At 60.9% G+C, this 23,161-nt stretch overlaps 1 protein-coding gene and 1 long non-coding RNA gene across 12 annotated transcripts in view; one reads left to right on the top strand and one right to left on the bottom strand.

Moving 5' to 3' along the window:
* SHANK2 (SH3 and multiple ankyrin repeat domains 2) overlaps positions 1–16,434 on the top strand; it is a 497,540-nt gene extending 481,106 nt beyond the window's left edge. For 8 of the 10 annotated variants that reach the window (XM_058689981.1, XM_058689985.1, XM_058689980.1 and 5 more), the window contains 2 exons: positions 717–3,126; positions 12,407–16,434. In XM_058689981.1, coding sequence (XP_058545964.1) covers positions 717–3,126; positions 12,407–12,977 — 2,981 coding nt within the window. In that variant the 3' untranslated portion in view covers positions 12,978–16,434. Of the gene's footprint in view, positions 1–716; positions 3,127–9,678; positions 9,761–12,406 lie in introns of all 10 variants that reach the window. The other 2 variants (XM_058689983.1, XM_058689984.1) reach the window with 2 other exon arrangements.
* On the bottom strand, positions 3,120–21,877 carry LOC131488307 (uncharacterized). 2 transcript variants are annotated; one of them, XR_009250159.1, is made up of 4 exons: positions 21,591–21,877; positions 20,666–20,746; positions 6,110–6,276; positions 3,120–5,812 (listed from the first exon to the last, which is right to left on the bottom strand). It is a non-coding gene; the product is annotated as an uncharacterized LOC131488307 (long non-coding RNA). The 2 variants fall into 2 exon arrangements; XR_009250158.1 differs by having other exon boundaries at positions 3,120–6,276; positions 21,591–21,873.
* Positions 21,878–23,161: the final 1,284 nt, after the last annotated feature.

Here is a 23,161-nt window from a genome sequence, read left to right as displayed (position 1 = left end):
GCTCCTGGGGCCAGTGGCCCAGGGTCTGCTCAGGAAGCTGCTCCCGGCTTGGGCTAAGGAGGAGTCTGGGCTCCCTCCCCCTGTGGCCGTGTGTCCCTGATGGCCCGGGAGCACCAATACCCTCAAGCCCTTGGGTGGCCCAGAGAAGTCAGGCAACAAAACGGGTCCCTGTCAACGGGGGTGAGGCCGGCTCTATCGCCCCTCGGCCGCAGCACCAGCCACGGCACGTCAGTCGATGCGGTGGCACCCTCCCCCTCATCTCCCACGGGCGGCGTGACAGTGTCGGCCCCCAGACCCCACGCCCCGGGCCCGGGCCAGGCCCGAAAGGATAGATGCGTCCTGATCCAGCCCAGTCCCGACGCTCGCCCGCACACACGTGCGCGCACACACGCGGCTGCCTGCCCCGGGCGCCCCGCCGCGGCCCCACACGTCGCTCACACCTCTGCTCCGGGCACCACAAGCGGAACACCTCAACAGCACGCACTCAGTGGCTCCCAGTGCCTTTCCCCTTTTTCCTTTCTTTTCTTTTTCCCTTTCTTTTCCTTGCGGGGGGCTCGGACGGGCCCCGTAAGCTCCTGGCGTTGTGGCCTGTGCTGTGCTCCGTGAACAAGTGCTCCACTGTGAGTGTGCAAGATGGAGGGCAGCGCACCGGCCTAGGGGCTTGGTGGGGCGCTGCCGTCACGGTCTAAAGCTAAGTCTGCCCTCTCCTTCTGCAGGAATAACGGAGGAAGAGCGTCAGTTTCTGGCCCCTCCGATGCTGAAGTTCACCAGAAGCCTGTCCATGCCCGACACCTCGGAGGACATCCCTCCCCCGCCGCAGTCCGTGCCCCCGTCCCCGCCGCCCCCTTCCCCCACCGCCTACAACTGCCCCAAGTCCCCGACCCCGAGAGTCTACGGGACCATCAAGCCGGCGTTCAATCAGAACGCCGCCGCCAAGGTGCCCCCCGCGGCCCGCTCGGACACGGTGGCCACGGTGATGAGGGACAAGGGCTTGTACTACAGAAGAGAGCTGGACCGCTACTCCCTGGACTCCGAGGACCTCTACAGCCGCAGCGCCGCCGCCCAGGCCAACTTCCGCAGCAAGCGGGGCCAGATGCCCGAAAACCCGTACTCGGAGGTCGGCAGGGTGGCGAGCAAGGCCGTGTACGTGCCCGCCAAGCCCGCCCGGCGGAAGGGCATGCTGGTGAAGCAGTCCAACGTGGAGGACAGCCCCGAGAAGACGTGCTCCATTCCGATCCCCACCATCATCGTGAAGGAGCCCTCCACCAGCAGCAGCGGGAAGAGCAGCCAGGGCAGCAGCACCGAGATCGAGCCCCAGGCCTCCGAGCAGCCGGGCCAGCTGCGGCCTGACGACAGCCTGACCGTCAGCAGCCCCTTCGCCGCCGCCATCGCCGGGGCCGTCCGCGACCGGGAGAAGCGGCTGGAGGCCAGGAGGAACTCCCCAGCCTTCCTGTCCACGGACCTGGGGGACGAGGACGTGGGTCTGGGGCCGCCCGCCCCCCGCGTGCGCTCCTCCAACTTCCCCGAGGAGGCCGACTTCGGCGAGGAGGGTGACGCCGAGCCGCTGTCGCTGCCCGCGCCGGGGGCGGCGCCCAGGGAGCCCGAGAACCATTTCGCGGGAGGAGGCGAGGCCGCAGCTCAGGGGGAGGCCGGCAGGCCGCTCAATTCCACATCCAAAGCCAAGGGCCCCGACGGCGGCCCCGCGGTGCCCCCCAAGGGCGGCAGCGCGGCCGGCCCCGAGAACTACGTCCACCCGCTCACGGGGCGGCTGTTGGACCCCAGCTCCCCGCTGGCCCTGGCGCTCTCCGCAAGGGACCGAGCCATGAAGGAGTCGCAGCAGGGCTCCAAGGGGGAGGCCCCCAAGGCCGACCTCCACAAACCTCTCTACATCGATACCAAAATGCGGCCCAGCGTGGAAGCAGGCTTCCCTCCCGTCACCAGGCAGAACACGCGGGGGCCCCTGAGGCGGCAGGAGACGGAGAACAAGTACGAGACCGAGCTGGGCAAGGACCGGAAGGGCGAGGACAAGAAGAACATGCTCATCAACATCGTGGACACGTCCCAGCAGAGGTCGGCCGGCCTGCTGATGGTCCACACCGTGGACGCCACCAAGACCGACCGCCTGCTGGAGGAAGAGGAAGAGAAGGCCGACGCGGAGGCCAAGCCAGACAGCCCGCTGTCCGAGGTGCCAGAAGGCGCTCCCGAAACCGAAGGTGCTTTACAGATCTCCGCCAGCCCCGAGCCCGCCGCCGCCGCGCCCGGCAGGACCATCGTGGCGGCGGGCTCCGTGGAAGAGGCGGTGATCTTGCCATTCCGCATCCCTCCTCCCCCTCTGGCATCCGTGGATTTGGACGAGGATTTTATTTTTACAGAGCCATTGCCTCCCCCCCTGGAATTTGCAAATAGTTTTGATATCCCCGATGACCGCATCGCTTCCGTCCCCGCCCTCACGGACTTGGTCAAGCAGAAGAAACACGACGCCTCCCAGCCCCCTCCGTTGAACCCCAGCCAGCCGGCCAACTGTGCGGACGGTAAGAAGCCGGCCGGCCTCTCCAACTGCCTGCCCGCCTCGTTCCTGCCACCCCCCGAGAACTTTGACGCCGTGACGGACTCTGGGATCGAGGAGGTGGACAGCCGGAGCAGCAGCGACCACCACCTCGAGACGACCAGCACCGTGTCCACGGTGTCCAGCATGTCCACGCTGTCGTCCGAGGGCGGGGACAACGTGGACACCTGCACGGTCTATGCGGACGGGCAGGCGTTTACGGTGGACAAGCCCCCGGTGCCTCCGAAGCCAAAAGTCAAGCCCATCATTCCCAAAAGCAACGCGCTTTACCAGGATGCGCTGGTGGAAGAAGACGTGGACAGCTTCGTCATCCCTCCCCCGGCGCCCCCGCCCCCGCCGGGCAGCGCCCAGCCTGGGGCCGCGAAGGTGACGCCGCCGAGGACCTCCAAGTTGTGGGGTGACGTCTCGGAGGTCAGAAGCCCGATTCGCTCGGGCCCGAAGGCAAACGTGATCAGCGAATTGAACTCCATCCTGCAGCAAATGAACCGAGAGAAATCGGCCAAGCCGGGGGAAGCACTGGATTCGCCCACGGGCACCAAGCCCGCCAGCCTCGCTCCCAGGTAAGTCCCACGGTCGGCTTAGACAGAGACCGCCCCCTGCCGGCCTTCCCATCTCGTCCAGTCAGTGCTGACCAGGAAATGCCCTTGGGGAGCAGCCAGAGCGGACGCGCGCGGGCCACACCTGTTACACAACGCCTGCGTCCCTTTCCCCTCCTCTCCTGGACGCCGGCACAGCCGAGTGCGGACCGCATCCACGCTGGCAGGACGTGGCTCCCCCGCGTAGAGACCTGTGATAGAAGGCAGCCAGCCACGGCAGACCATCCCTGCCCTGGCTTCCAAAGAGGAGCGCTGCTCCCTGCGGTTCCGTGTTCTCCAGGTCCTTGCCGGGACCCCCACCCCTCCCCCCGCCCCGTAAGGCCATTCTGGAGCCTCGCAGAAGCCAAAACTGGTGAGCTCCACCAAGCTGGTGGCAGGGGAGGAACCGTGCCAATGGAGGGTGAGCGGGTCGGGGCGCGCACACGTGCGCGCGTGCGGTGAAGCGTGCACGGATCCTTCTCGCCTCCTCCCGTCGCCGACCGGCCGGAGGGCGGGGGAGGTGCCAGACTGTGGCTTCACTAGTCAACTCGGAGGGAAATGGCAGCCCCCCTGCCGGCCCTTCCCATCCCGGCTGGCAGGCGTCACGGAAGGAGGCGTCCGGCTGCCCACGGGGTAGCCAGTCACAGTCTGACGCAGAGTTCGAGGTGCTGCCGTCGCGGCTGGGGGTAGAATGTGAGGGGCCGCTTGTGAGGCTCTGCCCAGGCACGCCACGCCCTAGAGCGGGCCGCTGGCTCTCTGCCTGGAGCCTCTGCCCAGACCCTGGGGGTGCCGGGCGCTCCCCCCGCTGTCCCTGGAGCCCGTTGTTTGCTGGCCTCCGCTGACGTCCGCGCCTAGGTGTCACTTTGACTAACCAGTCTTCTCCGTACTCCCGTTGGACAGGCGTTTGACTCACACGTCTTGGGCCGTTAACCAGCAACACCACACCGTGGTTGGGCCTGCACGTGCGGGCCAAGAGCCACAGTTTCCCCAGCTGTCTTTCCGTATGGACGTAAATCAATTTCTCACGTGGCTCGCGTTACACCCGGGAGAAACACCGATTGGCCGGCCGTGGTAGAAAGAAGCGGCACGGTAACACGCCGTCTTCGCGTAGAGAATCCACCACCAACTGTGAGGTTCAAACGGTACCACCAGTTGAAGACAGAGTCCGCAGAAGCCCCCATTTCTGGTAGACGTCTACACACAACTTCAAATGTTATAAACTCGAAAGTCCTAAAGGACTTAAAAGCGGTCGGTTTTGCCCCTTCCCCTTAGGTAACGGTACAGCTCTTCGTCGCTACCTGACGTGAGAGCACAAGTATTCGGATGCTTTCTCCTCGTGTTCCACACCCTACCGGGTGCTGGCATGTGAGCGAAGCATCTTGAGGACACTGACTGGGGAGCAGGGGGGCAGGTAGGGACTGTACCCATTCCCCAGGAAGAGTGACCGAGACGCCGAGTGGCAGGTCCCCGTGCACGGCAGGAGGCCGAGCGGGGACTCGGGCTGAGGTCTCCGCCTGGCGCTTCGCCTCCTTAGCCACGTCTGAGCACGGGAGGGTCCCGAGGGAGGAGTCCAGGGCTCAGGCTGCCGAGGCTCCCCTCCCCGGTCCAGGGGCCTCCTCCGTGCCTTCCCCAACCGGGTGAGCGCCCCCAGGGGTCGGGGGCAGCGGGCGTCGAGCTGCGCCTCCCCAGGGCTTCCCCGCCCGCGCTCCCCTAGCGGGGCGGGGCCTCGGGGCACACGTCACCTGGCGGAACCCGCCGGATTTCTGGAGAGCTGCTGCAGGACCGCCTCCGAGCGGTGCTCAGGAGCCAAGGACAGCCGCCCCCGGTCCGTTCTGCTATTTATAACCCAATTCACTCACAACGCGAACATCAGCCGGCACCTACTGAGGCCTCACCAAATGCCGGGCCCCGTGCTCTGCGGGGCCTGTGCTTCTGCCCGGTGAGCACAGGAGCAAACCGGAGGCCGAGAGGGGGAGCGCCTGGCCAGGGTATTCCACCGGAAGGCAGAGAGCCCGACCTCCGACCCAGGGGGCGTCTCAGGGTCCGACTCCTGCGCCCTCGGAGGAGCCAGAGAACAGCCTGGGACGAAGGCGCGGCCGGCCAACCTGCCCGCGGGGCTGAGTTCGCCGAGGGTGGCTCACCTGAGCCCGGCCGCACACCCAAGGCAGCTCTCTGCTGGTCACCAGACGGCCTCCGGCACCGATGAGCACCCGCAGCTGGCGTCCTATCCTCTGCTCTCGGCCAAGGCTGGCACTGACGTCGGTGGCAGCCGATGGCCCCGAGGCCCAAGGACGAAGAGGAAAGTCATTGCCTCTGGGCACTAAACTGGGCACTTTGCCGGCTACCGAGGCTTTGCTGATCCCACGGCCTCACCAGGCGAAGCCCTAAGTGGATGTGGGCTGCTGACAAGGGTGAGGCTGGTGACAGCTGCTGGGCAGGGGAGGGGAGGCCGGGCTGCCCCCTCGCTTGCGGGTCTGTCCCCGGGGCAGGCCTCTCCCCTGCTGGGTCTTGCCTTGGTTGTCAGACCTGGGTATTTGCCCGTTTGGGGAGCAGACACAGCCTGCAAACTCACCCGCCAGGACGCTCCCTGCCACGTCTAAATGCATCTCGAGGCTCCTGCCGGCACAGCCCTGGCGGCGTGAGGCCCGGGCCTGCGATGAAGGGCGTCCTCCTGAGGACAGGGAAAGGTTTTTCTAGGCAGACGGAGGGTCGGCCGTGCGCGCGAATCGCATCCCCACAGAAACGGTGTGGTCTCCCGAGAGAGGGCCGAGTTTTGGAGCTCACCCCTTTGGGGTCACCTGCCCCCTCGGGTCCTTCTTAACAAGTGCGGTGAGACCCTCACTTCTCACCAGAGCCCAGGGTGGGACAGGGGCGACGAGAGCGACAGGCCCTCGCTCACGGGGGACACGTGTGGCCGTTCCCTGAGATCGGAGAGGACACGGGTCTGGGGGTGTCTGATTACGAATACCTGGTAAGGAGGTGAGCGGGCAGCCTTCCCGCGTACTATCGTGGGAGGCGCCTCCTCGGACCACCTGGAAACACCCCACCAGGCAGGCAGTTCAGGGGAAAGGGCGCCTTCGGCCGCCTGGGCTGACTTTTCCAGGAAGCAGCCTCAACTCTGAAGAGAGTGTCAACCTAGATCAAAGGGCAGGGAGTGCGTGAGGACGCGGCAGAGCCCCGGCCGCTCCCGGGAAGCTCAGAGTCAGGGTGCCGGCCCGGCCACCCTCCCTCCACCGCGCTGGAGGGTCCCCACGAGTGGTGTTCTCCCCACTGGGGGGCGCCTGACATTTTGCCTGAGGTGGTGGCGTGGCGAGGGCAGGCTCCCCCAGGGCAGAGCTGGGAAGCGACGGGACACCATCCTTGGGCCCGGAAGCCTCACTGGCCGGGAGTCCCCGGGCTGCAGTGTGGTAGGAACCAGTGCCAGGCCGGAGGGCCGAGCGGAGCAGGAGGGGTCCACGCCCGCAGGGGCCCGGGCCCTGGGACGCACCGTTAGTGCAGACGCACGGTTAGTGATCGTCTCTCCTGAGCCTTGGGACCCACCCCCGAACCAGACGACGTTCCAGGTCTCTCCTCTGGGGAGCTGCGCTCGCGAGGGGGAAAACAGACAATAAGGGATGAGACAAACCCAGAGCACAGCTAGTGCCACAAAGGAATGAAAGTATATTCACGAGTCGAGTCGGAGTGCGCATGGGCAGGAAGGAGGTGACCGTCCTTGAGGAAGGGACCTTTGAAGGACCTGAAATACAAAAAGGAGCCAGCTGTGTGGAAAACCAGGAGCGGAGCGTCCCAGGCACGGGGGACGCGAGCACAAAGCCCAGAGGCCAGAAAGCGCTCTCCACACCGAAGAAACTGAGGCCCCCGGAGAGGGCTGGCAGGCCGTGGGGGGTGGCGGAACTGCGTTCCAAACAACGGCGGCCATCCCGGGCTTGCTCCGGGCTTAGCCCGACCTCATCTCCGAGTCATGAAGATTACCGGCAGCCAGGCGGCTCTCGTGGTGGCACAGGTACCCTTCAGCAAGCTGCTTCAGGGTCCACGTGCAAAGGCCAGCGGTCCTGCGCTCTGCAGACGAGGGGGTAGATTCGAAGCCCGAGGGCCTCAGGAACGCAGAACAGCTCCGTTGGCCTGAACTACACGCTGTGACGCCCCAGACGTCGTTTCCAAAGCGAGATACGCACGCTGCTCTTTGCCCAGCATCCCCATGGCCCCAGAAAGTCAGTCTCACTGTGACCCTGTGTGTGCCGGGAGGAACAAGGACAGCACAAGCTGGTGGGGATCCCCGTCTGGCTCCCGTCCGGAGGGCCTGGCATCAGCTGGGTCCCCAGGCCCCTCCGGATCACCTACCCTTCTCGGTGGGCCCAGCGGTAACGTGGGCCTGGCCCTCCCCGCCGTCCAGACACAGATGGACTTGTGGGGGAGGAAAGTCATCCCCTGGAGGCCCCGGGGGTGGGGGTCCAGGCTGCCTGGAGGTGTGAGCAGGGCCCAGTCCTCGGGAAAGCAGCCCTCAAGCTCCTGGCTGCCCTTCCGAGGCCCCCACACGGCCGCCCCCCTGCGTCGGCCCTCGCCTGGCCCCTGCCTCCGGCTCTACGGCGACTCTGCAGTATTGGTCCTGAGAGCCTCCTGGTTTTAAAATAAATCAATTTGGGTTGTTAAAAAATTATCTGGGCCCAGCTGGTCCCAGAGCACAGACTTCAAACCTGGCTCAGTAACAGAAGCTGCTTAATGGCGTTTTCACAACCTCAGTGCCGTCAGGCCGGCTTTATCATCTCGTGGCCCCCGACTGAAGCGTTAAGGGGACGTCGGTGCAGATAATTAGGTGAGTGCTACTTACAGGGGCTCGCGAAATTTGCTTTCGGTGTGTTTTCTCGTAGACCGTATTCCAAGAGGGTTCTCCCGGCCCGGCTGCGGGCTGCCCCTCGCTCATGTGACCTCCCGTTGCAAGTCTGGTCCTTAGGGTCTCTCTTTCCGGTCTGGACGTTAGGATCGGTCCGCGGGAACGCGTCAGGGGGTGACTGCTTCTCCCTGGAACCTGGGTTCCTTCTTGACCTGTTTGGACGTGAATGTTCCGGCGGGAGGACCCAAGGCACCCGCTCACGCACCCGGTCCGGCTCGTGTAACCTCGGACATGTCACTTAACACGCCGATCAGGAAACAAGCTTAACTGTCTCCACCCGCCATCCACACAGCAATGACACTGCACGCCGACTGTGGGCCAGAGCCCGGGGAATGCAGACAGACTGGGGCCCTCGGGGTGCTCAGGGCCCGGGGTGGCTGTGAGTTCTGGGTATCAGAGCCAGCAACAGGCCCCAGGCGTGGAGTCGGGGAGAGACACCGATGGCAGCGCTCGGACCTCAGGCAGGCTTGGTCCTGACTTGGTTCTCCTCCCTGTCCCCCGTGTGTCTGTAACGCCCCACCTGTCGAAACGCTGTGCAGACAGCTCCAGCGCGGACAGCAAACACACCGAGCCGTCGTCACTGAGTGGCCTCTGGCCCACATTCAGTGGTGATTGTTCCGGAGCCAGACGGAATTTGTAAACACGGTGAAGACGCCACTTGAATTTGCCTCCCCCCATCCCAGGTACCCGGTACGGACTGATGACATAACAGCACGTCTCTGTGTATGTCCCTGGTTAGCTCTCAGTTCGTGCTTTAATTCCGCTTCCATGTGGATTTGATCTAAAAGGCGGCATAGAGAGTGCTGATCCAAGGGACAGAGTGTGTGTGTGTGTGTGTGTGTGCGCGCGCGCGCGCGCATATCTGTGTCTGTGTTCCAAACGAGGGCAACAGATTCCTGTGTGTTCCACCCGGGAACCCAGCAGTTGCTTAGCAACATAATGATCTCTGCAACCAGGAGGACCCGGTGAATACTGTTGGCGTGGGGAACCGAGAGTAACAGAGGTACCAAGGAGGAGGGCAGGATGGGCCAGCCCAGGGCCGGCCTTCACTCTGCCTCTCCGACTCTCCCGGTTACTCTTTCCGGGGCGATATCCCGCAGGGGTCGGGGGCCGGCCCCAGACACGTGGCCAGATCTGATGTCCCCCCCATCGGTAGCCGCCGGCCTCTCCTCTCCTACCGTGTAGATTTGCAGCAAAGCACGGGAACCCAAGGGGCGCCCTCCCGCACAGGGCATGTTGATTCGGCCTTCACGCTGCCGGCGCGGAGCCCAACTTGGGGCTCGAACTCATGAACCAGGAGGTCGTGACCTGAGCCCAAACCGAGAGTCAGAGGCTCGACCGCCTGAGCCACCCAGGCGTTCCCCCGTGTTGTCTCTTTCTTGACAGGCTTTCCCTGACGGCGGTCTTCTCTGTACTTCCATGCTCCCAAGCCACAGAAGGCAGGGTTGTGAATTTCCCATTGTAACCACGAAAGCAAGGCCCGTGTTCATCCTCCGCTCTGGGCTGCCGTGTGGGCCGCCCACTCGGCCTGCCTCCTGGGCCAGAAAGGACGAGCGTCAGTAGATTCTCGGCCAGTGTCCGCACCACTGCTTTCGTGTCATCTGTCGAAAGAAGCTGCTCTGTTTTAATTTGAATTGATTTTGCAGTGTTGTCTCAAGCCATTCCATTCTGTCATTTTCACGTGCTCTCGTGATGGGTGTTAACAGAAGAGGGTCGTGCTGAGCAGAAGTAGGTGCTGCCCGCGAAACTACCTTGACCTCTGGGGTGTGCTGCTGTCCCTCCCTGCTGCCCACCCCGCGTGTGGCGGAGCCTCCTCTTCGCCTCTGACGCTAGACGCAGCCGCCTGCGAGCTTTCCTTCGAAAATGAACACTCCCAGCTAAGTGAGAACGGTTGGGATACTTGCAGTGGGCGAGCGGTGCCGACCAGCGGCCTCTGCTCAGAGACGCCCCCACGCCCTGGCCATGGGGCCCGGGCTTGGGGACGGACTCCCACACCGTACCGCTGTGCCGGGGCCGCCCGGAGCCGGGGTCCTGGGCGCCGTCGCCACGCCACGTCACCTTGGGAGAAGGCACCCCGGGACTGTTGCCGCGAGGCAGCGCCCGAGCAAGGGGGCTCTTGTGGGAGGCTCGCCCACTCTCCACGGCACGGCTGTCCTCCCCCAGAGGTCCTTGGCCCGAGTTGCCAACTCGGATCGCCTCTGGATGGAGCAGCCTTGCGTTGACTCGTGATTTCATCTCCACCATCTTGGCTTAATTGCCGTTATCGCAGCAGAACGAACGGGCCTTCCCCCGAACAGATGGGCCCTGCCGCTGTGCCCCACCACCGGGGGGCAGGCGGTGAGGCCGTGCTAAAGAGCACCCCACGGCGTCAGCCGCGGCCCAGGCTGGCACCGGAGTGGGCTCTCTCCAACCCGCTTGGGCACCAGAATCTGCAGGCTTCTCCTTAAATCTCTGCTGCGTCCACAGCCGACCCCTCCCTCGGGAACCCGGATCTAGATACGGGAGGTGCTGCTTCCCTCTCCCTGCGTGGGGGGCCGGACGCCAGCAGGGCTCCTCCCCCTTGATGCTGAGTAGCCCAGCCTGGCAGTAGCAGACGGGCGGTCTCTACCCTCCAGTATAACCGGCACCCACAGCCCCCGGGGCTTCTCGACCGGGTTAACAGACCCCACCTGGGGCGCCTGACCCCCAGGAAGCTGCCTGTGGACGGGGTGGGGTGGGGGGGGGGGGGGTCCCTCGACGACTGCTGCTCCAGCATTCCGTGCTTAAAGCCACAACAGCTGCCACCGAGTGGGGAAGTGCCACGAGGCTTAGAGGCCTCGAAGCAGCCGACTGGTGGTTATACCCAACTCTATCAGTGGCAGAGAAAACAAACAGCAGCAAAAGGAAAGCTGAGGCAGAGAGCGGGCAGAGCGGGCCGCGTGCCCAGCTCACCCCTCCCTTCATAGAGGCCCCCCCCCCCCCCCGATCCCTGTCCTCGTCTGTTTTCACCGCCCACCATGTTAGCACCTGTGCCACTCTCCCCGTGCTCCCGAGCAGGCCCCCGCTCTCGCCGGCTGGGAGGGAGGGGACCCCAGCTCACACATGGAGACAAAGGCTCACAACGCGCACCCACTGGTGTTTGGCCGGGATCTTTCCGGAAGGGGGCGGGTGGTCCATCCACACTCCCGTGAATGAGCCCAAAAGGCAAGAAACCCACAGCTGCTCTCGCTGCCTCCCCAGGGGCTGTGGCCGTCCCCGGGCAGCGGCACGGATATGCCTTCAGTTTGGGGGCAGCAGGGAAGAGGGTGAACCGGGGGCCGGGCGGCCTGCTGCGGGCCCTGGCCAGGGCCAGTGAGGGGCCGCACCTAATAAGCCCCTGTGTACAGGCGAGCACACAGACCAGAGCCTCCTCTGGTAGCACGATGCAGCCTGGTCACCCCCTCAGGGCCAGTGCAGGCGGGACCTCAAAGATGAGGCTGCCCCCGGCCCGGCCGCTGGGCTGCACCTACCACAACAGGAAGGGCACGGGGGGGGGGGGGGGGACTCCCGCTGCCACTCGGGACAGCGGGGCTCCTTTCAGATCGCTGCTGCTTTGCCAAGCATCAGACACACCTCCAGCGAGCCTCTCACGCTGGCTTCACGCGGGGCTGAGACCGCCCGAGCGAACCACCCCGTTCCGCGGCAAAATGGCCCCGCCGACGCTGGGCAAAGTCACAGCGCTCGGGGCCCAGTACAGGTCGCGTCTTGGCAAATCGCTCCTTGCTTGCTCTCAGGGTCCGTGGACGGTTTCCTCAAACCCCAAGTGCCCCCAAGCTAGGTGTGGGGCTGCCCACTCACTGCAGCAGGGCCAGCCTGCAGGGGCCCTTCCCCACCCTTGTCCCTTCAGGCCGAAAGGCTGAAGGCCGGACAGGCAGCTGGGAGAGACAGTCTCCCCCGAAGGGCGCTCTACCTTCTTTCCACCTGCCCGAATGGAGGCAAAAGACGTCCTTGCCTCCCGCTGGCGATCTACCTGTGATGTCCCCAGACACATCGCACCCAGGGAGCAGGACCTCGTTCAGGCCCCGACCTCAGGTCTTCGAGGGAGCCCTTAAAAGCGCCTCAGTGGCCATCCTCGTCTGGCCCTCACTGCTCCCGCGGCACAGGCGCAACCCCCCCCCCCCCCCGCCCAGGGCCAGGTGGGTGGGTGGCCTTGGTGTGTGTGCTGTGGTGTCTTCTCGGAACTCTGCCTCCCGCTCCCTTCCTCCCTGCCCCGGTCCTGGCGTGGCGCGTCGTCCGCTCACTTGCCAGTGCACCTGCCCTCAGCATGTCTCCCGCCGCCTCCTCGGCGACCTGCGTCCCGCAGGCCCCGCACCGCGACCCGGCTTGTGACGCTCTTCTCTCTTGTTGCCGTTTCAGAAGCCCAGAGGTCATGAGCACCGTCTCAGGTACACGGAGCACAACGGTCACCTTCACGGTTCGCCCGGGGACCTCGCAGCCCATCACCCTGCAGAGCCGGCCCACAGACTTTGAGAGCAGGACCTCAGGAACGAGGCGCGCCCCGAGCCCCGTGGTCTCGCCAACGGAGATGAACAAGGAGATTCTGCCCGCCCCCCTGCCCGCTGCCGCTGCCGTCCCTTCCCCCACGCTCTCAGAGGTCTTTAGCCTTCCAAGCCAGCCCCCGGCCGGGGACCTGTTTGGCTTGAACCCAGCGGGACGAAGCAGATCGCCGTCCCCCTCCATACTGCAACAGCCAATCTCAAATAAGCCTTTCACGACTAAGCCTGTGCACCTGTGGACTAAACCAGACGTGGCGGACTGGCTGGAAAGTCTCAACTTGGGTGAGCATAAAGAGACCTTCATGGACAACGAGATTGATGGCAGTCACCTACCAAACCTTCAGAAGGAAGACCTAATCGACCTTGGGGTGACTCGGGTCGGGCACAGAATGAACATAGAAAGGGCTCTGAAACAGCTGCTGGACAGATAAGGGTGGCTGCTCCTTTACCTTCACAGACTCCTTGTTATAAGTAGAGATGGGCTTCTACTGAAATATGCAGGCGGCCAAGCACGGTCTGTGAGCGCCAACCCCATTCCACGGGTTCGTCTCCCGGTACCCAAAGAAACGCCGAGTGTGTCCGGGTGTGGCTGAGCGAAAGCCTGGCGGCTCCCCCACTCTGCACGGGGGCTTCACGGGCTGTTTCTGTGCAGCAGGGGACAAGGGGAGGGAGTCCTGCCACCACGGAGAAAAGTGTCACGGCCTGCCTCGCGGCGTGCAGGTGACCTCCCTTTGCCAGGTCCCAGGGACGCCCCCGCCGGTTTAGCGCGGGAGCCCGGCTCTCGCAGGCGGACACCGGTGCGCTCCAGATACCTCCTGAGACCTCCCTCCTCTGCTTTCCGGGCAGCTCCCGCCCCCACCCCCAGGCCCACCTCAGTTCGCGGCCTCCGGGAGGACACTCAATGCTCACTTGCTCCTTTCTTTCCTGCACTTGGCTTGCGGTAAGCCACCCCAGGCCTGTCTCTCCGGTGCCCCTCGTTGGGCCCCAAAGGTAGAGAATCTGTTTTTTTTTCTTTGGATTCTTTACCCCGCCTCCTCCCGCGACGTGCATCCGTGGTTCTCTGGCCAGGAAGTTCCTGGCCGTGGTGGGGAGTCTGATGGGATCGTGCCCGGCTTTGCTTAGCTTTCTTTCTTTCTTTCTGCAAATCTATTAGCATAATTCCAAAGTGGTCAAACAGATGTCACGTGGAGTTAGTCAAAGCACAAAGTCACGATTCCGAGCAGGAGGGGAGGCCCGGCCCCGGGAGCCAGCCGGTGCGCGGCCGCCTGGGTCTCTTCTGGGGGAAGAGCGGGGAGTTGTCCGCCGAGCGTCCCCGGCGCGGTGAGAAGGGGATTCTCTGCCTTTCGCACGTTTTTAAAATGGAAAGCGTATCTCGTTCTGCAAAGATCAGAGCAGGTGAGCGTCCACTTGACCACGAGGGGGAGACACAAGGCTAACGGCGGGCATGTGCTGCTGTGGGGGAGACGGCATCTTCCCCGGGTGCCGGGTGGGGCACAGTGACCTCTGTTCTGAGCCCGGCCAAGGGTAAGCATCTCTGCCGAGACCGCCCCTCTGCTCTCTGAGGCCAGGGAACCCCACCCGTCTGGCCGGTACGACAGGCTTTTTGAGAACCCGGTGGCTGAGGCGTCCGTCCACACAGGACCCAGGGTCCAGAACATGCAGTGGGCTGCAGGCTGAGGGTGGGAGCAGACACATGAAGAAAGGAAAGACGGGGAGGTTTCCCGGGCTGCACCAGGCAGGCCCCTCTCTCGCGAGGTTTTCTCGAGTCGCGCCCAATCTCTTCCCTGGAGTCCCCTCCCCTGTGACAATACCTCCAATTTCCAAGGGAGGTTACCACCTGCACAGGGGTCACCGGACATCCAGCCAGGCTTCCAGCACATTCTCCCACACTTGGAAGAAACTCGAACAGCAGGTTTTGGCTTTTATTATGATTTCAGAACTAGCCTAGCCCATCTCTAATTATAAAAACATGGTATTTTTTTTCCCTTTCTTTTCTTTACGCTCACAATCAAGTGTCTGATTAGGTCTGGAACAGCTCTAGAATGAACACGTAAAATTTAGCAATTTAAAATCTCTTTCTTTACTGCAAGTTTAAATAGTTGTACAGATAGTTTATAAGCACAATATTTTAAGAAAAAAAAAGTGGCTGGTCTACTAGGCAGCCTTTGTGCCACTTCAGTGCTAGAAAGTTAAAGAAAAAAAAAAAACTTTTGTGATTTAATAATACTATTTCTGTGGAATTATAAAAGTATGACCTTTTTAAATCAACCTTATTTGGATGCATCTGAACCAGCAGAGCTGTGTTATATTTTCTATCTTTGCTAGAACTTCGTCATCGAAGGACAATTATTTCTTCAGAAGTGGTTACAATTCACGATGCAGCGGTTTCTCCAAAAACAAACACGCACCCTCCCCCCCACCACCCACACACACACACAGACACACACGCACAGTTTTTCTAGCCACGTGCCCCCGAATTGGAAACTGAGTTCCGGCCCTTCCTCCGCTCCAAACCCCTCTGCGGTCAGACTGGACCTGCACGCCCCGCCCCTACTTGAAGTCAGTTGAACGTGAAGGCGCTTCTCCCCGCCCCCCCCCACCCCCCCTCCCCCTCCCCCGTGCCCTTGCCGTCTCTCCGTCGTGGGGTGCGCCAGGATGCCGTGGGTGGCCTGCTGAGGCCGCCTGCTCGTTCACAAAGTGTAAAGATGGTGGTTTGGCCATTATTCGTCTTCCATTTGGTGAGATTGCCAAATTCAGTCAGTACACCGCCTCACCGCGGCCCTTCTTTCTTCTACCTACTGCTGCCATCACCTCCGTGGCCAGTGCCAGGCGACACGCCGGGGCGAGGTGCGAGTGAGGGAAAGGCGCTGCTGGGTTGCCACCGGTGGCTGTAGAGCCACTGGACCCTGGCGGCCGGGCGGTGAGGGTGGCTGCCACTCCCTTTCTTAGACTTCAAGCCACGGGCAACTAACCAGAAGCGAGCAGACTGCAAGGGGAACCCGAGAGCTGAGCAGTCATCAGTTTCTGCCTTGTCTTATTAGAGAAAAGTCACAGGAGCCCGCGGAATCTGCACTGACCGAGAATAACACGTGTTGCCAAGACGAATCCATCCCGAGCCCTAGCCAATGGTTTTGCTCCAGAAAGCAATAGTTCCTCACTTAACTCGCTGCCCAATGCTCTTCCCCTGCCCCCCTTGGACACGTTAGGACCAGGCCCTCTTCCATGGTGGGACAAACGTCAAACTGCTCATATAAGGATCATGTGAATACTATTCCGGGTTTTCAGATCAACTTTTCTTACCTACTGTAATTTAAATAAATTGCATTTACATGCCTCGTCTCTGTAACATTGTGTATACAAAACCAAAATTTCTCCAGATGTAAATTATGTACACCTGCCAAGATACCTTCTCCAGGGTGTCTGTGCACATTTTAAGTTAATTCATAGAATATAAAATGACTCAATGTGACTGTTGATTTGCTGAACTCTACATATCACAAAGTGGGTTATCTGTGGTACTTTAGTTAGTAAAATGGTGATTTTTTTTTTTTTTTCTGGGTTACTGAACAAGCAAGCATTACCCAGGTGATCTGGCAATGACTTCGTGTGTGGGCCACAAACATGGATTTTTTCCCATTAACCAATTTTTTTTTGTTGTTTTTTAGAAGCTAATATGTTTCACACTACGGTTTGTGTAACTTGTGTTCGCATTTCTCTGTGTTGCTGTTACTTTTGTGCTTTTATTCCTTTTAAACTTTATTTTGAAAAAGAAAAAAAAAAAACGAAACAAAAAACGAGCTCCTGTAATTTGCACTTCCTCCCAATCCTTCAATCTCTTGTATGGCAACCAAAATGACTGTAAGAGAAATAAATATACGATTGCACTAAGGTTGTGGCTCTGATTACACACAGTGTAGCTGTCTGAGTGGACAAGTTGCCAGCTTGCAATCTCACGCAGGTAGGACAACACCGCCACTCTACCTCCGTGCAACTGAGCAGGTACTAGGTTTCGTCCAAGAGTAAGAACCTTCCTTCCAGCAGCTCACCTGCCGTGGTTCTGCTTCCTTAAAGAGCTCTCGTGACGCAGACGGAGACACGCCTGACTTCAGAGCCAAGTGCGTGTCGGCGTGCACGTCTGTGAGCTCTAAGAGCCCGGCCGAGGCCCGGCCGTCCTCTCTGGTTTGGGACGGCAGTGGGGGTGGGGCCGAGGGGGAGCCGGAGTCACAGCTCTCCTTGAAGCACAGACCCCGATGCCCCCACCTGCTGGTCTTCCCCCCACCAGGCTCTGGGGCCACAGCACCGGGCGGCCTCTGTCGTTCCCACGAAGCCAGCCATGTTGTGCTAAGCCGGCGGGCCCCAAGCCTCGAGGCAAGAGGATTCGGGTCCTTTGGCAAAGAGCTGAGCCGGGGAGACACGGGCTATCCCTTTGCCTGTAGGGAAGTAGGTTTTCAACACTGAACCTCTTCTTTGGCCTCGTCAGTGAAAACCTGAGGTCTCTAGTTCTTGGACACTTTCTACTGTTTTGGCACATTCTCCATCTGCACAGCGGCCACTATGTTTCTGTGCTCACGAAAAATGCTAAGCCTCAGATCTTTCGTAGTGTCCTCTCCCCTAGGCCCCCTGCCTGGCTGTCTGGTGGTTTCTCCCAGACCTTAACCACCCCCATCACCTCCAGTGGTTTCTTCCAGACCTCCTCTAGGTAAATGTAATCAGTTTGTCTTGCGGGGGTGGAAAAAATTCGAAGCGTTTTTCCTTCCCTCGTACTTTATTTGAGGCGTTTTAACAAGCAGGGCACTGAAGTGTCTTTCCACACCTGTAGCTCTCCGTGTAGACACCGGGTGGTTGGAAGCCCCCACGGCACCCGGGGGAGCACAGTCCCCGCTGCCCCGGGGCAGCCGTGCTCCGGGGGGACTCGGGGAGTTTCCAGATCCGACCCTCCGACTCCAGCAGACCTGACCACTTCAGTTTCCGAGCCGCACTGTATCAGTGGTTTTCTTTCTTTACTGTTCCTGTACCGTGTTTCTCGATTCCACAGTCTTTACCGTTTTGTGTTTAAGATGACAAGCACTGTCCATTGCTTCTACTCTGGAACTCTCTGTTTATAGCAATTCTGAGACTTTAATATGAGCCTTCAAATAAATACAGAAAACAAAAACAAAAAACAAAAAAAAACAGGAAAAAAATCAAGTGTGTGCCTTGGGTGTTTTGAACCTGATCTGCATAAAAACCATATTGTATTCAAATGCTGTATATTTAATGAAAGGATAAATCTATCTTCACTGTATTAATGTAGCTGATAAAATAGTTATAGTGCCTTGTTTTCTGAACTGAGAAGCCCGTATCAATGCACAACGTAAAGTAAAAAACGATTCGAGAAATGAAATGTTGAGAAGACCTAGACGTGGTTCTGGAGCCTTCATCCTAAGACTGTGCCACACGCACAGTCGTTTAAATTTAAAAATAAAAAGAAAATTGAAATAAGATCGTGTTATCAGTTAATTTTCCACTGAAAGCGCTCTCTGCTCTTACTTGCACTATTTTTGTTCACCTAAAACAGAGCGTGTCTGAGAGGCCCCGTGGGCGAGAGGGGCGCGCGGGCAGGAGTCCTGGGCCCCCGCCTGCCGCCCCCGCTGCCGCCTGGCCCCTGCCGGCCCTTGTCGGTGGCTTGTCGAAATCAGCGGTGTTGGCTGTTTGCAGAGTTTGTAAAAAAAAAATGAACAAAATATTTGCTTTTAGTGACGGAGGCCACCCATCCCAGCACTCTCTCCAATGTTTACAAGCCAAAGAAGCAGCAGCACACAGTCCGATTTTCTTGTAAAAGAAAAATGACAGGAAATACACAGATTCTGGCCCGACGCCGCCACAACTCCTCGTGCCGAAGATCATGTGAGCAGCCCTTGTCATCTCACAAGTTGTCCGGAGCTCAGGGAGCACGTCGGGGCCCACCGCTCCACCCGCAGGGCCACGGGGCAAGCGGGGGATGGCTCAGCCAGCCCGGAGGCAGGGATACACCACGTGCTACGTCCCTCGCCACGTCTCTGGGCTCTCTGCAAACACGCGTCTGGAGGGAGCAAGGACCTACACGGGCTGTGCCTGTCTATCTCGCGAGACTCTCACCGGTGCCGCTGTGTACCAGGCCAAAGTCAACTAGAGATCCAAACTTCTTCCCGTCAGGCCACAAATGTAGCCGATCACCTGAGAATCTGAAAGGGGCGGTTTGGGAGACACGGCAGGGTTTCTTAGGGGTCCCCGTTCCGCATGCCGCCGCTGCTGCCTCTGCTGGAAGCGTGCACGTGTCCAGAGCCAGAGGTGTGCCACAGCACCAGCCACGGCCACCAGGCAAGACCGACGGGCAGCCGGGCCCCGGGGCCCCCGTAGGAGATGGGGATCAGACAAACCGCGGGCTGGCCTTCAGGGCGGCCAGGTGAGCAGGTCTGAGCGCGAAGACAGCTGATCTCAGCCGTCTCCGGTGGCAGCACACCTGTCCTGGGCCCCTAGCCATCAAGCCTTCCTGCCACCGCCCACTCACGGTCTTTCTTGCCAAGGGGCTTACGCGACTTAAATGTGTTCTGCAAACCCCAGAGGGCAGGAGGAGAGCACAGCCTCTGAACTGCCAGGGAGGTGACCACAGCAAAAGACAGACATCAGCTTATTTCCCTGCACGGTCGCAAGAGGCAGCTGGAAATAACAGTAATCTACCGGGTGCCTGTGTGCCAGGCACCATCCAGACCACTGCCCTCACTGAGGGTCTAACAGCCCTGTGGTAGGAACAAATAGCCCCATTTTACAGATGAGGAAGCCAAGTCTTGCCAAGGTCCACGGTGAAGGCCCACCCAGGATTTGCTATAAAACCTCCATGGCGAAGTCCCTCTGTAGGAAAGAGAACCCCCATCAGGCGCCCCGAGAACGGCTGCTGGTGTCAGGGTCCGTCACTTTCTGCCCCTCCAAAGTCAACTGTGCAGGGCCAGGGGTCCAGGAGGCTGGGCAAGGTGGGGGCTCCTTCCAGCTGAACCGCCTCAGGGGTGTGACAGAGGGAGAAGATCCAATTCAGAAGTAACCTGTTTACCTCGCTGCCCTCGACTGGGATCAGGGAAGCCAGGACCTAGGGATCAAAGGCTGCCTTTCCCAAAGAGCTGATAAAGGCCCGCAGCTTAGAGCTTCATTACACGTGGCATCTGCTTTAAGGCTCTCGAGGATCCACGAGGTAAGTACGGAAAAGACGATCGTCTCTCTTACCGATGACAAATCACCCTGAAGACGGTGAGGCCTCACCAAGGGAGCACAGCTGCCCTGGGCCCCGTCCTTCCCAGGCCCTCCCGCTAAACGCTTCCTCCCTTGGCTCCGGGCCACCCAGAACCCTCCCGGCGTGTTCCTTCGTGGCCTTCGTCCACAGAGCCCGCCTCGGTTGCAACCAGAGAGGCCTTGCGGCGAACCGCTCCCTGCCCCGATGCCCGTGTGTTCGCTCCCATACCCCTCGGCCTCCTTCCGCCAGGTAGAACGGGCGCAGCCCCTCCTTGCCCTTCACAGTCACCCTCAGTGGCGGAGGAGAAAAGGCCAAGCGAATGGGAGATAAGGAGCCAGGCACGTGGCTGCAGAATGAGTTCGAAAGTGAGTCTCACAGGCCCACACAGCTTTGAAGCTTTACAGAAAGCCAAAGGCACGGAGCAGGTCTTGGAGCCTGCCATCTGGGCAAGCTAAAAATAAAGGTTCCGTTTTGGAGCAAGAGTTTATAAATGTGACTACAAAGGTCCCGATAAAGACATCAAGGCTCTGGGGAAACCGCGTGGCCTGAAACCTCTAGCCCTGGCAGGGGTTGCCAGGGAAGCCCAGCCCCCACCCCCCCCACCCCCCCCACCCCCCCCCCGCCGGCCACCGGTGGCCAGCTTTTTCTGGCAGCAGTCGCGAAGCCAAGACGAGAAGGGGACGGCTCTTTACGGCAGGTGGGGGGGGACCACAAAAGGAGAGGGCTGGATCTAGCTTGCAGTGCAGGCCTGCGACCTACTCACAGCGGCAACACGGACACAGCCGCGAGGACCCCAGCCCTGCCCTTGAGGCCCGGGCCCACATCATCCGGAGCCGTCGGACCCCCGCCCACCTCCCCAAGCTCCCCCTTGCTCACCTTGCTGCCACAGTTGGGGGCTCCAATCTGCCCGCTCCTCTTGGCATCTGGAATGTTCTTCCCCTGTGTCTGCACCGCCTCCTGAACCCTCAGATTCAGAGTAAAAGTCATCTTAATCACCCACTCACATCGCCGTGTCTTCTCTTCTCAGGGCAGTTATTACTACCTCAAAGTGGCCCGTTAATTAGCTGACTGGTTCCCCCCCCCCCCCCCCCCGCCGCCAACCTGGCGGGCAGACACATCCACACCCCCCCCCCACCCCCCTCCGGAAGAGATGTCCGACAGCACAGGAGCCTGTCCTGCCCCATCGCAGGCACTGCTGTTTCCCTGCCTGAGCAATGCCTACAGAGGCAGCCTCTCCTTCCAGACACCCCCCACCCTCCCCGGACACCCCTCACCGCCTCAGTCCCCCCCCACCAACCCCCCCCCCCCGCAGCTGCGGCCTCAGTGCCCACGGCTCCCGTCCGGTCCTCCCCCAGTCCCGGTAAGGGAGGCAGACTTCCCTAGGCCTCCAGGGCCCTGCCCGCCCCTGCGCTGAGCCGCCCTGTCCTGGAAAGTTCCCGGGGCCTCCTGCTCTCGGCCCATCCATTTAGGTGCAGCTCCTGCCGCAACCGTCCGCGGCCCCTGCTCCCCCACGACACCGGGCACCTGGTCTCTCTAGGGCTGTCTGCCTCGCAGGTCCCGCCTCGGGGAAGCTGGGAAGCGGTAACGGGAGCTGGGCCCTGGTGGGGATGGGGGTGGCGGTCCCTCCCCAGCGAGGGGGCCCGACGGGGAAACGGGGCTCAGCCCTCCTGCTCCCCGTCTGCCACGGGCCTGCCATGCGGCACGCGGGGTGTCAGTGGCGGCCGCGAGGACTCGGGATGGCGCGCAGGGGCCCGGACGGCGGGGGGGGGGGGGGGGGGGGGTCTGGGAGAGCCCGCCTCACCCTTGGCTCCCGGAGAGGCGGCCTCCGGGTCCCGAGCTCCGACAGCGGTCTCCGTCACAGCTCCGCCGGGCCACGGGAGACGCCACGGCCGCCCGCCTCGGCCGCAGAGGACCCTGGGCCTGTCGGTCACGTGCCCCGCGCGAGCCAATCAAGGCCGGCACCGGGACTGCTCTGCACGTGCCCAGCGAGCACCAATCCCGACTGGCAAAGGGCGGGGATCGTGATCGGCCCAGCTGGAGGACAGGCAGCTTTCGACCAATCCCGGGGGCCAGGAGGCGGGCCGTGGAGGAAGCGCCCCGCCCACCGGGGAAAAGCTCGCAGGCAGGTGACGGCACAAATGAGACGCTTGCGGTCCAGTCTCGGGGCTTCTAGCGGGCGAGGCTAGAGCGACCTCACAAAGCTGCGAGCATCCATCTGTCTTTACCCCATCCCTGGAAGCAGACCAGTGTAAAGAAAAGGCAGGTTGGGGCTGCAAATAATGGAAATTCCACTTAACAATGGCTTCAACAAAAAGTGCTTTATTCTTTCCATAGGACTTCGTACAAAAATGTAAGCTCCGCGTGGGCAGGAATTTTATCTGTCTTGTTAGATGCCCTGCATCGGTAACAAGATGTTCTCAGTAAGGGTGTGCTGGAAACATGGGTGAATGGGAGGACCCTAGGTGGGTGGTCCCAGGCTTTGATCTGACAGCTCAACATAGGCCTGAGATTCAGCGTCTCCCTCCAATTTCTCAGCCTCACAGCAACAAAAGGCTGCTGCCACCCCACACGTCACATTCTGTTCCAGGCCAGGAAGAAGAGGGGAAGACCATGGCAGCTGTGTCCGCTCCCCTTTACCGGAGAAGCCAGTGCATTCCCAGAAGTGCCTACCAATATGTCATAGGCCAGTGGTATCCCTAGAAGCAAGGCACACTGGGAAAGTGGGCAGTCGGCTCCACACAGTGCTGCAAGGAACAAAGTTGTGGATGTGTTAAAAGATAGAAGGGGGGGGGGGGCGCCTGGGTGGCTCAGTCGGTGAAGTGTCTGACTCCTGATTTCAGTTCAGGCCCTGATCTTGTGGTCTGTGAGTTCCAGCTCCAAATCGGCCTCTCCACTGCCCGTGCAGAGCCTGCCTGCCTGGGATTCTGTCTTTCCCCCTCTCTGCCCCTCCCCTACTAGTGCATGTGTGTGCACTCTCTCTCTCAAGATAAATAAACACAAATTTTATAAAAAGGGGCGCCTGAGAGGCTCAGTCGGTTAAGCGTCCGACTTCGGCTCAGGTCATGATCTCACGGTCTGTGGGTTCGAGCCCCACGTGGGGCTCTGTGCCGACAGCTGGGAGCCTGGAGCCTGCTTCCGAGTCTGCGTCTCCCTCCCTCTCTGCCCCTTCCCCGCTCATTCTCTGACTCTCAAAAATAAGTAAACATTACAAAAAAGTTTTTAAAAGTTATTAAAAAAATGATTTTAAAAGAAGGCAGAAGGTAAATGGAGGATGTATGGACAGGTGACGAATGGGGTCACAAGAGTGTCCAGGTGGATTCTCCTCACTGAGCATTTGAAAGTGCACAATCCAGTGGCATTACACGTAGTCAC

This window comes from Neofelis nebulosa, chromosome 10 (genome assembly GCF_028018385.1).
Source record: "Neofelis nebulosa isolate mNeoNeb1 chromosome 10, mNeoNeb1.pri, whole genome shotgun sequence".
Taxonomy (NCBI): Eukaryota; Metazoa; Chordata; class Mammalia; order Carnivora; family Felidae; genus Neofelis; species Neofelis nebulosa.
This window is presented reverse-complemented; position numbering and strand designations above follow the sequence as displayed.